Source organism: Centrocercus urophasianus, unplaced genomic scaffold, assembly GCF_019232065.1.
Source record: "Centrocercus urophasianus isolate 14NV4802_14NV808 unplaced genomic scaffold, USGS_Curo_1.0 seq_21, whole genome shotgun sequence".
Lineage (NCBI taxonomy): Eukaryota > Metazoa > Chordata > Aves > Galliformes > Phasianidae > Centrocercus > Centrocercus urophasianus.
This window is the reverse complement of record NW_024884767.1, coordinates 1,117,169-1,131,492: the sequence shown is the minus strand read 5'-3', so window position 1 is coordinate 1,131,492 and position 14,324 is coordinate 1,117,169. Positions and strand designations below refer to the sequence as shown.

General features: G+C 42.9%; 2 protein-coding genes across 5 annotated transcripts in view; both read right to left on the bottom strand.

Moving 5' to 3' along the window:
* Positions 1 to 1,176: 1,176 nt before the first annotated feature.
* On the bottom strand, positions 1,177 to 10,354 carry FAM151B (family with sequence similarity 151 member B). Of its 4 annotated transcripts, none has more exons than XM_042822892.1 (6): positions 10,117 to 10,354; positions 9,353 to 9,518; positions 5,712 to 5,929; positions 3,885 to 4,020; positions 2,258 to 2,427; positions 1,177 to 2,045 (listed from the first exon to the last, which is right to left on the bottom strand). In XM_042822892.1, exons 1-5 carry the CDS (start codon positions 10,352 to 10,354, stop codon positions 2,274 to 2,276), a joined length of 912 nt encoding a protein of 303 aa, XP_042678826.1. In that variant the 3' UTR covers positions 1,177 to 2,045; positions 2,258 to 2,273. The 4 variants fall into 4 exon arrangements, with proteins under 4 accessions (XP_042678826.1, XP_042678825.1, XP_042678827.1 ...); XM_042822893.1 differs by lacking the exon at positions 1,177 to 2,045 and adding an exon at positions 5,353 to 5,494 and having other exon boundaries at positions 2,339 to 2,427; XM_042822895.1 differs by lacking the exon at positions 1,177 to 2,045 and adding an exon at positions 5,353 to 5,422 and having other exon boundaries at positions 2,339 to 2,427.
* A 133-nt stretch (positions 10,355 to 10,487) lies between these two features.
* ZFYVE16 (zinc finger FYVE-type containing 16) overlaps positions 10,488 to 14,324 on the bottom strand; it is a 29,517-nt gene continuing 25,680 nt past the window's right edge. The window contains exon 20 of the mRNA XM_042822904.1: positions 10,488 to 13,588. Coding sequence (XP_042678838.1) covers positions 13,427 to 13,588 — 162 coding nt within the window. The 3' untranslated portion in view covers positions 10,488 to 13,426. The remainder of the gene's footprint in view (positions 13,589 to 14,324) is intronic.

The window sequence follows — 14,324 nt, the reverse complement described above, 5'->3', positions numbered from 1 at the left end:
TCTGTGGTAGTCTTTACTGTGCAGAAGGTGAAATGTGCCATTAAATCTTAAAGAACCCCAAAATCTTTGTCTAAGAGGAATGCTTGGAGGTCTTACCAATCCTCCACCTCAGAGCAAGATTTGCCTCACCCCTACTGCTCACCTGCTCCTCAGAAGCAAACAAGCATCATCACTGAGTGCTGTAAACAGCACATGATTTCCCTTAAACTGGGATTTGGGAAGTGTTAACACTGCAGCACTTAAGAAAGTACCAGACTACTGTGAGCATCTGCATGAAGTCAAAACCACTGTTTCACGTTTAACCACTAGGATCTGTGGCTCTGTCCAGCACCACAATGTATTTCTAATATTAATGTAGAGGTTTTGTTCCACATAGGGAAAAAAAAAAAACAAAACATATAATTTCGTGTTCAACTGGGACTGGATTCTACTCAAAAAACACACAACAATCTTAGAGCAGTGAGTTTTTTAAAAGACTGCATACAGTCCAAGTTATTTCCAAATTTCTGAGTCCGAGTGCATGCTGATGCACTGTAATTAATTCCTGGTTTGTTTGCTTGTTTGTTTTTCCCCAAAAGGGATGAACTATCAGTTGAGCACAATCAAGCTGCCAGATGCCACCAGTTGCAGCCTTCTCTCTCAACAAGCTACTCCCTTTTATGTTTCAACAGCATCAGGAATGACAGGCAGCCAAGGCAGTGGCTATGACAGAACAACACAGAAAGACTGAAGGGAATGAAGGCAAAATATAAAGACACTGAAAACCAACAAGTAATTGCCTTGAAAATAACTATGTTCAAAATTCAGATGATTACAGAGCAAAATAATTCTCATTTTAGTGGGAACAGAACAAAAATAGTAATTTGTTATTGTGCTGCAGCAGCAGCCTAAGATCTGATGATCCCCATCAGCCTATTGCATCCACCTGCACAAGAGCTAGCAGAAGGGAACATTGACCTTCCTGCCCTAGCACAATTACAAGTAACTGCAGTGTGGAATTATTATTTTCTTCAGCCACGCTGAAAATGTAATAATGCAGTAATGACTGCCCTGCAGTGAAAACACAAGTCAGAAGTAAGAGCAGCTAGAAGAAAGTAACTTCATCTCACTTTGTTGCAAAGACATACTGAAACTCAACAACCAGAGCCCTGAAGAGAGCCAAAGAAAAGACTGATGTAACACCCCAGCATTTTATTAAGGAGTCCTTACATTTGTACATTGACCCACACAAGCTAATAGATACAAACATCATGGAGACATATTCCGTGAACCAACAATATTACAGCAACTAGAGTCAAACTAAGGAATAAGTCTACAAACATCAGAACACAACAACTATCAATACTGCTTTTCAATTAAAATTTCAAGAGCTGCAAGAGTGTATTATATTAGAAAAAACAAAAATCTTTGAATAAACATGAAGTTTAAAAAAAAAATTCTTTAAAAATGTGTCCCACACTTACTTATATCTTTTCATTAGTAGTTTTACCCCTATTAAAGCAAATATTCACTGAAAATCAAAATAAATTTTAAATAAATTGAAAGAAATCCTAGAACAGCTGAATTTAAGGGAAGGTCCCCCTGAATTTGAATGTAGCATAGGAAGCATTTCATAATACTCTGGTGTCTTTCCCCCTAGCCCTTCCAAAAAAAACCAAAAAAAAAACAAAAAAAAAAAAACCAAAACCAACCAACAAAAAACAGAAAAAACAGCTTGTGTTAATATAATGCATTCTACATTTAACATGTCATAAACAGAATCTTCTACTGATGAGGAGTGAGAAAATTACCCGTTATGATAGCAGCACAAATGGAGCATAGAAGGATGAGATACAAAATAATCCCTCTGAGGAACTGCACAGTGCTGTACCTACTACAGTCTTGCTGTCCTCCTGTATGAATATGAATGATTTTTCTTGGCAGACACTGAATGGTTCTTGACAGCTGACACAAAAGCTGTTGGTAGCAAATTACCTTGGTCTACAAGTAGCAATCAGGGTTGTTCTCTCCTTTATATACTTGCAGGAAACAAGTGCTAGATCACACTGAGAGAATGACAGAGAACATGCATGTGATGAGTAAATAACAATACTGACCCATTAAAGAGGCACTGCATTTCTGTTTGGAAAACCTTTTAAGAAAATTATACAAGAACTATTTCAGTGACCATGGGTGTGTTCTATACACTCCATTTGAGCAGGAAAATACACTTCCCTTTCAAGTTTAAAGAAACCAATTATTATAAATGAGGTCATACCTTGTAGGCTTCATATTTAACATTCTATTCCTATAGCCTTTTTAAACTCAGAATTCTGTGGTTCTGGGATGTCATAATAAACCCTACTTTTATCAAAGTTTTCACGGATGAAAAGCAAATCTTCTACAGAATATACATCCTGTTTGCCTGTCCAAACAGTGAGGCTGTACCTATTAAAAAAAAAAAAAGTTATTATAAATATAATGGATATAAAACGGAAAAAAAACCAAAACCATTGCATTTATAGGCTTCTAAAATAGTCAGAAGTGTGGTATCTTAATGTTAGGAATGTAATTATTTACCAAATTTTATCTCCTTTGTATTTCAAAGTTAAGCAAGATTCAAAATTAGGAAGTAGGAGAACTGTGTGTCCCTGTTTTCCTTATGCGTTTACATTTATACCAATAATCTTCCTCCACCTTGCATGTCTGTTTCAAGAAACTGCACTCATGGTCTCCCCACTCTTCTTGATGCCCCAATGATTTCAAGTTTATGTAAAAAGCAATTACTGAAAATATTACTCCAAAGCTCAAACAACACAAATTTGTACCATAAGGAGCACAAAGAATGCCTGATACAGACAGGCTACCTTGAGAATATGACTGCAGCCCAAGAACAAATGAGGAAATGGTAGTCTGTATGAGGCAAGTTTTTGTCTTCTTTTGTTATATGTAAACATATTTTTTATGAAATTGCTATAGGTTTGTAAAAACATTTTTTTAAAGCAACTCTAACTTAAATGTCTGGAAATCACTGAATGTTTTTCAGGTATCAAAGCAATGTCATTCAGATTGTTAGTAAACTTCCGCTGTAGTTCTGGCTGGGATAGAATTAATTTTCTCCACAGCAGCTCAGTATGCTGAAATGTTTCGGATCTGACAATATATCTCATATTTTTGCAGCTGCTGAACAGTGCTGACAAAGCAAAGGCTGATGGGCTGGGAACAGATACAAAGCTGGGACACAACACAGGCAGTAGAGCTGACCCACAAAGATCAAAGCACCAAAGGGATTCAGTATCATGCAACATTTTGCTCAGCAATTAAAAACCTGGGGGAGCAGGGAAGATGTTTGCCAAGGCTGCTGTTGATCAGGGACTGGCAGGACATTAGTGGTCTGGAGGTGAGTACTTGTTTTTGCACCACTTTTTTTTCTTGGTTTTATTTTGTCCCTCTTTTACTTAGAAAATGGTCTTTATCAAAGCCCATGACTTTTCTCATTTTTGCCTTTCTGATTCTCTCCCCAGTCCCACTGTGAGCAAACTGGGTAATGCCCTGCTGACCACCAGTGTTAATAAATGAGTTCCAATTCAGAACTGACTTGGGATGCTTTTAGGCCAACTATGTAGAAAACAAGGAGTATATCAATTGAGGAATATACAAAGTGTAGGCAGCAATTAATTGCAAATTGCAATGTCGAACTGGTTGGACTAATTAACTTCGCTAATCTTATGAAATGGTTGTAATGGAACTGGATTACAAAACCTATAAAAGATTAGCTATCTATAATAAGTAATATTAAAGGAGGTTTTAAAAATGTTATTATTTCACAGAAATGAGAGCTTTATTACTAAGAAATATGTGACTTCACAATAAAGACTGCTAAAAATAAAGCCCCACAGACTTACTGGTCTGACTGGTCTACCAACCAGCAAAGCTCAGACGCTGACTGCTGTACTAACGCTGCCCGCACAGGGAATGTGACAGGCTGAGAGAGTGCACTGCATATCTGAGCCATGTCTTTCACCATTGTCCAACTGTAGCCTGCAATAAAGACCATGTGATTACAAAGGTCTCTTCGCAAATACAACCTCTATCAAAACAAAGGCACAATGATTTACTGAACGGTCAGACTGTAAGACAAGGGAAGAGCAGACAGTTTTGTGAAAATCAGATCATTTAGAAATGAAGTGACTAAATTATTATGAGAAATATCATTGTCCGATGGGGGGAAAAAAAAAGGAGAAAAAGAATCTTATTTTCATGAATTGCTGTGTTTTTTCATATATAGCTGCAGAATACAACGTTTTTTAACGCCCAAGGAACTGCATCTTTGCTCTCTAAGAGGTTTTGCCTATGACATCAATACATGCTGGCTTTAACTTGACCGTGGCTCTTTAAAAGCAAAAACATTTTGGAAAGAAAAAAAAAGAGGAAATAATCTGAATTAATGCAGCAGAAGACAAAGTTGTGTAGAAATGTAGCACACAAAATGTTTTGTACTTAAAAAAATGCTAAAAACAAGCAATCTGAAATACAGTGCCTGTTGCTGAGGTTTTTACGAGTGCTGGAGGTAGTTAAGAGTGCTGTTTTGCTGTTCTTCAGTAACAACACTTAATCACGTTTTTCTCAATTACTCACAGGCAATGTAGGGACTTTTCTGTCACTACTGCTTTTCAACCAAAAAAATGCACCAAATTTAAAATTAAGGTTTTGCTGGGCAAACAGTAACTTGCATTTGCAATCAGTTTCTCTTGTGTCTTACAATACATCCTTAAATAGCATTGCTGTAAACTGAAATTTAGAATGAAAATGATGTGAAATTTATTTAAAAAGATCACTCACTACAGTAGTTCCTGTGCATATTTCCAGCAATGTTTTACTGTACTGAAACAACTTTGGAGAAAAAGCTGTACTAATTTTAAAAACATACTGCACAGTATACAGTGCAGTCATTACAACAAAATGCTAAACCTTGGTAGCCAAAATCAGTGGTTTGGAAAGGTGTGCAGGTTTGTCACTGAAGTCCCAGATGATGCTGGTGGGAACTATGCTGCTGCACACAAATGCACATGGTGCATGGGAGTAAAGCACTCTGACAAAGCAGCTGTGAGAATGGTGAAGGGAAGCTAGCAAAAAGGATCACAAAATAGTTTTTACACATTTTGGATCAAAACTCCAGATAGGGATCAATAATTAAAAGCTGCAATTAGATTCACAAATTTGTGATTTTAAAAAAATTACCAACATTAATGCATTGGAAAGTCTATTGAAAAAAATTCAGTTCTTCAGTGGAAATGTAAAAAAAAAATTGACTCACCACTTGATTTATCTAATGCAAGAGCATACTGATAGGATTTAATGTTTCCAGCTTACTTTTCTTCAGGAAACGTTCCAGAACTCCAGTTAGCAAACTTCTCCTGGTGGGACTCAGGGAGCAGACTGCCTGAAACAGGGCTCAGGCAATTTGTTCCAGGCAATATCTCAGGATGAGGGAAATGACTTGAAGAACAAAGTACTGCTTGACAGAAAAGTCAGATTTCCATAGAGTTCCATCTAAGCTCAAACACCGAACTAACTGCTACATGTTATAAAATGTAATTAATAAAGTAATACTTCTTATATTGACTATTATTTCCAAACTGACAGGAAATGGCATTTATCTAGAATCAATCATGAAATTAATTTGAGGAAAGCAGGTGACATGGCATAAGCATTGCATTCCCTCTCTTTACCTTCATTGTGCTGTTCAGGGTGCCAGCCAGTCGTCCATCCCAATGACAAGGTTACATCTGGGAAAAACGAGGTGACAGTATCAAGGAATCCCTTTGCATCCACAACGGGGCTGATCCCATTGGGTCCCGGGAGGATGTCTGCATTGAGCCAAACGGGTCTCTCCAAACACGGTTTCACAAGCTGGAGCAGCTCCAAGGAGGGCAGTACGGCGTCAAGGCTGTACCAGCAGCACATGGACAAGGTGAGACCCCTCTACCCACAGTGAGGACAGGAAGCACTCAGAACACGTCAGTGGACACAGTGGGGATGGGCTGATGGTTGGACTAGATGATCTCAGTGGTCTTTTCCAGCTTAATGATTCCATGATTCTGTCATTCTAAGGTGACCTATAACCTCTTACGAACTTTTCTGTGTTCCAGTTAGGCCAGAAAAAACCCAGGCGTTATACAGAGGAACAGTCCTTGAAAGTAGCCCTGCAGAGAAACACCTGGGGAGCCTGGGGAGCCAGCAGTGTGCTCCTGCAGCTTGGAAGGCAAATGGTATAGCGAATGGTACCTTGGGCTCCATCAGAAGAGGGGTGGCCAGCAGGGACAGGGATGTGATTGTCCCACTCTACTCTGCTCCTGTGAGGCCCCATCTGAAGCACTGTGTCCAGGTATGGAGCCCCCAGTACAAGAAAGACAGGGAGCTGTTGGAGAAGGTCCAGAGGAGAGCCACAAAGATGATCAGGGCACTGGAGCACCTCCTCTACAAAAACAGGCTGAGGGAGCTGGGCTTGTTCAGCCTGGAGAAAAGAAGGCTGTGGGGTGACCTCATTGCAGCCTTTCAGTACCTAAAGGGAGCCTACAGACAGGAGAGGGATCAACTCTTTGAAAGGGTCGATAACTGCAGGACAAGGGGAAATGGCTTTAAGTTGAGGGAGGGGAGATTTAGGCCGGGTGTCAGGGGGAAATTCTTTACAGAGAGAGTGGTGAGGTGCTGGAACAGGCTGCCCAGAGAGGCTGTGGATGCCCCGTCCCTGGAGGTGTTCAAGGCCAGGTTGGATGGGGCCCTGGGCAGCCTGGTCTGGTATTAAATGGGGAGGTTGGTGGCCCTGCCTGTGGCAGGGGGGATTGGAGGTCCCTTCCAACCCAAACCATTCTATGATGATTCTATGAACCTTGTCTATCCTAACAAAACTTCCAAAACTACTGTGATGTGGTAGGAAAGGAAATATAGAATAATTGGGAAACCGATCAGATGTCAAGAAAATCCATAATTATTTTCTCACAGCGAATTAATGAATGTTCCACATAACATTCGGGAACTTAAAATCACTGTAATTAAAGGTGCATCCTAACAGGACAGACCTGTATTCTCCCACAGTCCTCCGCACCACTCCATAAGACTCATTCTGCATCAGGCCATTCCTAGCCCTGGCCCAGGACAAGGTCAGAAGAACCGTGTCAGAATGTGCAGACAGCACTTGAAAGAGCAGCCAGCTGTGACCCAACCTGCCCACACTTACTGTCAGCAGCGCTTTTCTACATTTTAGCTTTAGTGTTATTGAGAGAACTGCATATCGGTAGGGTTCCACCCACCACTTTCAGTCAGCAAGAACTGGCTCATTTGGGTCATAGGTTTTTTTTGGTTTTTTTTGTTATTATTTTAATTTTTTTTTTTTCCCAAGAGAAAAGCCAGTAATGACTTAATTTAACACCATTGGTTTCTAACCAATTTCTAACATGCTCTGAAGCCAGAACATTTCATTTGTTCCCAGAACTAGCAGACAGGTGACTGTCGGAGTCACTCAAATGCCTTCATTTCTTCACTGAAGTACACGATAATGTAAAGAGCACAAAAACAAAGAAGCATCTCTTGAAAATAGAACAAAGAAACCCAGACAGGACTCTTCTTTTGCAAAGCACTGAGAAAATTCAAACATGCTGTTGACTCCACTTTCAAGGCTTTTTTGAAATGACTGTGGCACTTTTTGAAGTGTGACTCCGAAGCCCTTTTGCAGAATGCATTAATTCTAGCAGGAAATGTGATTATGTGATCAATCACGCTCACAGGGTAGGAATACGGAAAATATTTCTTCTTAAGCACTGTTAAAGTAATCTTCAAAACTTCAGCAACAGTAACCAAAGAATAAGTATCCAAAAGAAGATCAGATTCTGTGTCACTCACACAAATATAGCTGCACTGGGGACTTGTAATTTTGAAATGCTTTTATATAACCAGACTTTCATTGTGCAATATAATTTTAAAAGCTTTTTAAGATCAGCACTTGTCTGGAAATTCCTCGTGGAAAAAAATAAGAGGCATCTGAAGGAATCATTAAAACTAATTTCTCCTCTTTTCTCTCTGAGCAAAGATATGGAGAACCTATGGAGAATCAGTAAGAGGATATAGCATGCCCATCTTCACAGAATCACAGAATCACAGAATGGCAAGGGCTGGAAGGGACCTCAAGGGTCATGAATCTCCAACCCCTCTGCCACAGACAGGGCCAATAACCATCCCATTTAATACCAGACCAGGCTGCCCAGGGCCCCATCCAACCTGGCCTTGAACACCTCCAGGGACGGGGCATCCACAGCCTCTCTGGGCAGCCTGTTCCAGTACCTCACCACTCTCTGGGTAAAGAATTTCCCCCTGGCATCCAACCTAAATCCTCCCTCCCTCAACTTGAAACCATTTCCCCTTGTCCTGCAGTTATCAACCCTTTCAAAGAGTTGATTCCCCTCCTATTTGTAGGCTCCCTTTAGGTACTGAAAGGCTGCAGTGAGGTCACCCCGCAGCCTTCTTTGCTCCAGGCTGAACAAGCCCAGCTCCCTCAGCCTGTCTTTGTAGAGGAGGTGCTCCAGCCCCCTGATCATCTTTGTGGCTCTCCTCTGGACCTTCTCCAACAGCTCCCTGTCTTTCTTGTACTGGGGGCTCCATACCTGGATGCTGTACTTCAGATGGGGCCTCACAGGAGCAGAGTAGAGGGGACAATCACCTCCCTGGCCCTGCTGGCCACCCCTTGTCCTTCTGTTCCCGTGAACTTTAACATGAAAACAGTGATTACATCACACAGAACAACTGGTGCAAATTACATTTTATAGCCACCCAGCAATTACTGCATTTCTATAGCATACCTATGCAGTGACAAAGCTCTTTTTGATGTACAGCTGCATTCTCTACATGTGGTACAATCTGACACATACTCAGAGAAAGCTAAAACCAGGAATGGCAAAGATTGTCTAAAAATCACAGGTCATATCAAATCCCATTTCAAACATGTCAAAGCAATCTCATGGGGTTTTCAGTCCTCCTTCCTGGCTCAAGCAGAAAACTGAAAGAAGCTTTCCAGATAAGCACTTTTATTTCAGTTTTCCCAGCAGCAAAACTTCGCTTAGTTGCAACTCAGTAATGAATTCACTGAATATGAAATAATTATTTGTGGTTCAAAACGTGTAAAGTTTTTATTCTTTTAATGTACTCAGTAAAACTAAGATTCACTAAGTTTACTGTCCAGTAAGGAATGCATAAGCTCTGAATTGCACAGTAAGAAAAAGGTTAGTTTAAACGATCATCAGAAGACAGTTAGCAATACTTATAAAACTGTTAATTGCTAAGAATGTAAAGTATATGCAAATGTTTCGTCTCAAAATACCTCTTAAAATCCAGCTTAATGCCCTTATCTGTGCTGACCATCTCCTCCAGCCACTCCTGCAGCGTGATGTCGCTGTCTGTTTCAGGGGGGTGAGCCATAATTGGGTCTCCATCTCCTCCCCTGCCACCGCGGAGGAGGACATCCCCTTCTACCATGTGAACTGTGCCTGTTATTTAGAAAATGAACGCTGTAACAGAGCAGATTCAGTACTTCCAGTGTCTGCTTAACCGTAATTGCAGGGAAACTTCCTACACCAAACGGTGCTCGTTTACTCCATGAGGATCACAAAGTACAAGCTGCTGCCTATGATGCAACCAAGACACATTTTGGTGTACTTCGGTCACTGGGATCTTTAGAAATCAGTGGCCAAGGGAAAACTGAGCTCTGAATGTGTCACTTAGCCAAGCAAAGCGGCGTAAGGGACCTCAGCCGCTCCTCACACGTGCCCCCCCGCAGACCCTTCTCCACGTTCGCAGCCCTCCCTTGGGCACCCTCTGACAGCTCCGCGTCCTTCTCACATCGCCCGCCCGCACGCGGTGCTGGAGGTGAGGCCGCACAACGCAGAGCACAGTGGCACAACCCCTGCCCTCGCAGCGCTGGGCCCGATGCACCCCAGCCTGGATGGCCCTCTGGGCTCCAGGGCACGCCGCCGGCTCGCATTCACCTTGCTGCCACCAGACGCCCCAGATCCTTTTCCGCACGGCTGCACGCGTACGCGGAGCCGCCCCAGCCGAGCGCACGGCCTCCCTCCGGCCGGCACTTACTGCGGGCGGCCTCCCGGGCCCAGCGCTGGCTGTTCGCCGCGTGCCACCAGCGGATCTGCGCCCCGTCCCTGGCCGCCAGGCGCCCGGCCCTCAGGAAGTGCTCCACCGCCGCCTGGCTCCGCGCTCCTGCGGCCCCGAGCGGGACGGCCCTCAGCGCGGCGCTGCCGCGGCCCCCGGCACGGAGCAGGGCGACGGGCGCCGGCCCCGCCGCGCTGACCACGCTCTGCTCGGCCGCCATGGCCGCGGCCCGGGCCCGCCCCGAGAGGCGGGGGCCGCGGGGCAGCAGCGATGAAAGCGACCCGCAGCCCGGCCCTGCGCGGACGCCGCCGGAGGGGAAGACAAACTTGAGACGGTCGGCGAGGCCCGGCTGGCTGCTTTATTAAAATAAGAGCGAAGCTTTATTTAACTCTTAGACATCGTTAGCGCAGAATAAATGGCAGAACGGATACTCCGGTTACCCGACCGCGCGACGTACGCAGGAATGCCGCCCGCACCTCACTGCGTTCGTTAACCAGAGGAAACAGCGGAGAGTCGCGCGGTGAGATCGAGGCACGACCCGTTTGCACGCAGCTGCCCACCGTGCGGGCCGCGGCTCCCCTCTGCAGCTACAGTTTGCAGAAGAATCAGCTCTGATGTATCCCCAGTATCCTCCAGGCCTGAAATCTTCCACCGCTTCTGTGTTTTCTAAGCACAGAGCTGATGAGGTTAAGCTATAAATTGTGTCTGAGACAAAAACATAAAATATCCCCAGTGAGCATCGAGAAGACAGCAAAGTGTTAATAGCCTCATAAACCTGTACCAGCATTTTTACTGAAAACAACATCGACCTTGGACTTGGTTTCGTTGCTTTCTTTTTGGTAAAGACTTGTGACAGTTACCAATCCTTGGTTCATGGAACCTTGGTACAAATCACGTGCATCCCGAGTACATAAATAGATTTTAAGGACCCAATATAAAAAAATACATACAATTTTCTGTTCATGAAAACTCACACTTAATACATCTGTCCTCCCTGAAAATAAAGGAGGCTACTGAGAGATAAGAAAAGCCGGAGAAGGAAGCAGAAAAGATAGACAGGAATTCTGCACTTATTGCTACACATAGATTACTTCAAGGATAAGATGGCTTTTTACTAATCCTTGAAAGGTCAGATTGCGTCAGGACTTTTGAACATCCAGTAAAAGAAAAGATCAATATTTATAAAAATAGCATCTGTTTTAGTAAGATAAATCCCTATAAATTCAAGAATCAGTTTTTCTACAAGAAGTAATTCAGAAGCATACGGTCCTGAAGAACCAGCATGGTATCTTAAGTCAGGACTTAATTTACAATGCTGTTGTAAACTTAATTGCAATTTTTCTTTTAAAACAGATTTGATGAGGGAAGGGGATGTACTGCTGAGAGACAGAGAAGAACCAGGGAACACTGTCACTTGAGGAAGGAGGAGGGGAAAACCTCAGATGTGCCCTAAAGGAATTTGCGAGGGCTCCTCCAATAAGGTAACAAGGCCAGTTGTCCTGCAGAGATGGAATGAGAAAAGCCAAGGCACAGGTGGAACGAAACCTGCCAAGATGTGAAAAATATCAAGAAGAGATTCTACGGTACATTGGTTGGAAGAGACATGCAAAGGAGAGCATACCCCGTCTGACAGCTTAGAAGGGAGAACTAAATACAACAGACATGGAGAAGGCTGACTCGTTCATTACTGTCAATCAGGCTTTCCACGCCTGTTACATTCCTGAACATAACAGGTTGAGGCTAGGTGAGCAAAACCCCTTCCACTTTAAGGGCAGAGCAAGAAGACCTGGGGAATGACAGGTCAGTGAGCCTGGGTCTGCACCTGGGAAGATCATGGAGCAGATCCTCCTAGAACATGTGTTAAGGCACACGCAAAACAAGCAGGTGATCCGAGGCAGCCAGCACAGCTTCATCAAGGGCAGATTCTGCCGGCCAGCCTGGTGGCCTTCTGTGATGACAGCATCTGTGGACAAAGGAAGGGCAACTGATGCCATCTACCCAGGTTTCTGCAAGGCCTTTGACATGGCCCCACCACATTCTTATCTCTAAATTGGAGAGATGTGGGTTTTGAAGGGTGGAATATATGATGGCCAGAAAGATGTGTGGTCAATGGATCTATATCCAAGTAGAGGCAGGTAATGAGCAGGGTCCCCTCAGAGGTCTGTCTTGGGACCAGTGCTCCTTGGCATCTTTATCAATAAGATTGACAGTTGCATCAAGTGCACCCTCAGCAAGCTGAGTAGTGCAGCTGATACAACAGAAGGAAGGGATACCATCCTTATGGACCTGGACAGGCTTAAGAAGTGGGCCCACACGAATCTAATGAGGTTTGGAAGAAACAAGCTCCCTTACTGCTTCTTAATAAGAGAAGTGCTCTAGCCCTCTCATCATCTTTGTGGCCCTTCTCTGTACCCAGCTCCAACAGCTCTGCATCTTTTTGTGTTGGGGACCAAGCCTGGATGCAGTACTCCAGAGGAGGCTCTGCAGCCATCTCATGGTATCCTTCCGCTACTTACAGGGAGCTTAACTTTACATAGTCAAACAGTGCTGGGACAAGGTGGAAGGGCTTTAAACTAAAAGAGGGGAGATTTAGGTTAGATGTTTAGGAAGATGTTCTTTATTTACAGGGTGCTAAAGCCCTGGCCCAGCTGCCCAGAGAAGCTGTGGATGTCCCATCCCTGGAGATGCTCAATACCAGGTTTGATGAGGCCCTGGGCAGCCTCATCTCATGGCAGGGGAATTAGAACTAGGTGATATTTAAGGTCCCTTTCACTTTAAGCCATTCTATGATTTCTCAAAACAAGTGTCAGGAGGTGTCCACCTATATTTATACTGGCGCAAGTACAAGTGGCAAAGTATGCAGTCAGCAACCTAAGACTTCAAGTTTGCACCTCAAATAGCAAAAAAGTTCTTCGCATATGGAAAGGACATGCTTCAGATTGAGATTAGATCTGACTGCAGCAATTTCTTTAATACTTATCTGATGTTAAGAGGCAAGATAGCATGGCTGGAAGTTACACTAAACAATGTAAGTGCTACAGTAGTGTACAGAGGTAAGCAACTGCCTTCTTCTGCAGCTGTATTAAGTGTAAAGTTTCAGAACGTTAGAGAACATTACAAACTACACTTGTTTCTGTGGTAAAGTAACAAATGAAAGTTAGATTCCTGTTTTAAATTTAGTTTCAAAATCCATTAAAATCAAAACAGTTTTAGAAAATTTGATCTTTAGTGTTTGACGCACTGAGCTTTGGTGTTCAGAGCTAGCGAACCAGTATCTTGCCAGAAATTGGTCTCAAAATAAATGTTCCATAAGGAAAAACATTAATTCCATTTTCAGCGGTAAGCTTGCAGGATCCGACATCCCACCATGGATCACAGGAATCAGAGCTTTGTCCAGTTCATTCAGGTACTTCTGTGGAAAAAGCTGACCCCCAGATCCTGCCAAGTACTCAACCTAAAACAGAAACACATTAACATTTCTTCTATTAACAAGACAGACAAATGTATAGTATCTTAATAAATCAGTATTTCACCTAGCATCACACAGACAGAAAATAACACATATACTAGGAACTGGGTAGGTTTCCAGGTCAATCGTGAACTATTAGAATTGTCAATGAATCTCTAGGTTTACCAGACCACACACATCCTCTGCGTCTCATACCACTTGAGATTTTTGTCAAGAATTGTCTGTATTCTATCACAGTGACTATTAATTTCAAAGTATATTATTGAAAAATAATTTAAAGTAGTATTACAGCTTCTCTTAAAGATAAGGAAGTTTTACAGTTCACTTCCTTCAGACAAGAGTATTCCAGCTCCAGAATTCTGCAGTCTTTTTAGGAGCATTGCATACTAGATGGAGCTAAGCAACCCTGTAGAAATGCTGGAGCAAATGTCTTACCAATGTCAGGAGCTAAAGCAGCAGAAAACTACATCAAGAAAAGCATCAGAAAATTAGCTGTATGATTCCTTTTACTAATTCACCCTATGGCACATGAGTGCCAAAGAGTTAGAACCAGACAAAAACTGGTAACTTACTGCAAACAGCTGCTACAGGCATGGGGCAGAAGGGAAAACAGAAGTTATTCTTTTGTGAACTATTAGTCATTAAGACAGCCCCTATATGAAATTTCATCCTTAGTCTGGATCTGGGTAGGACAAAAACTAGGAACATTCAGAAAGATCCA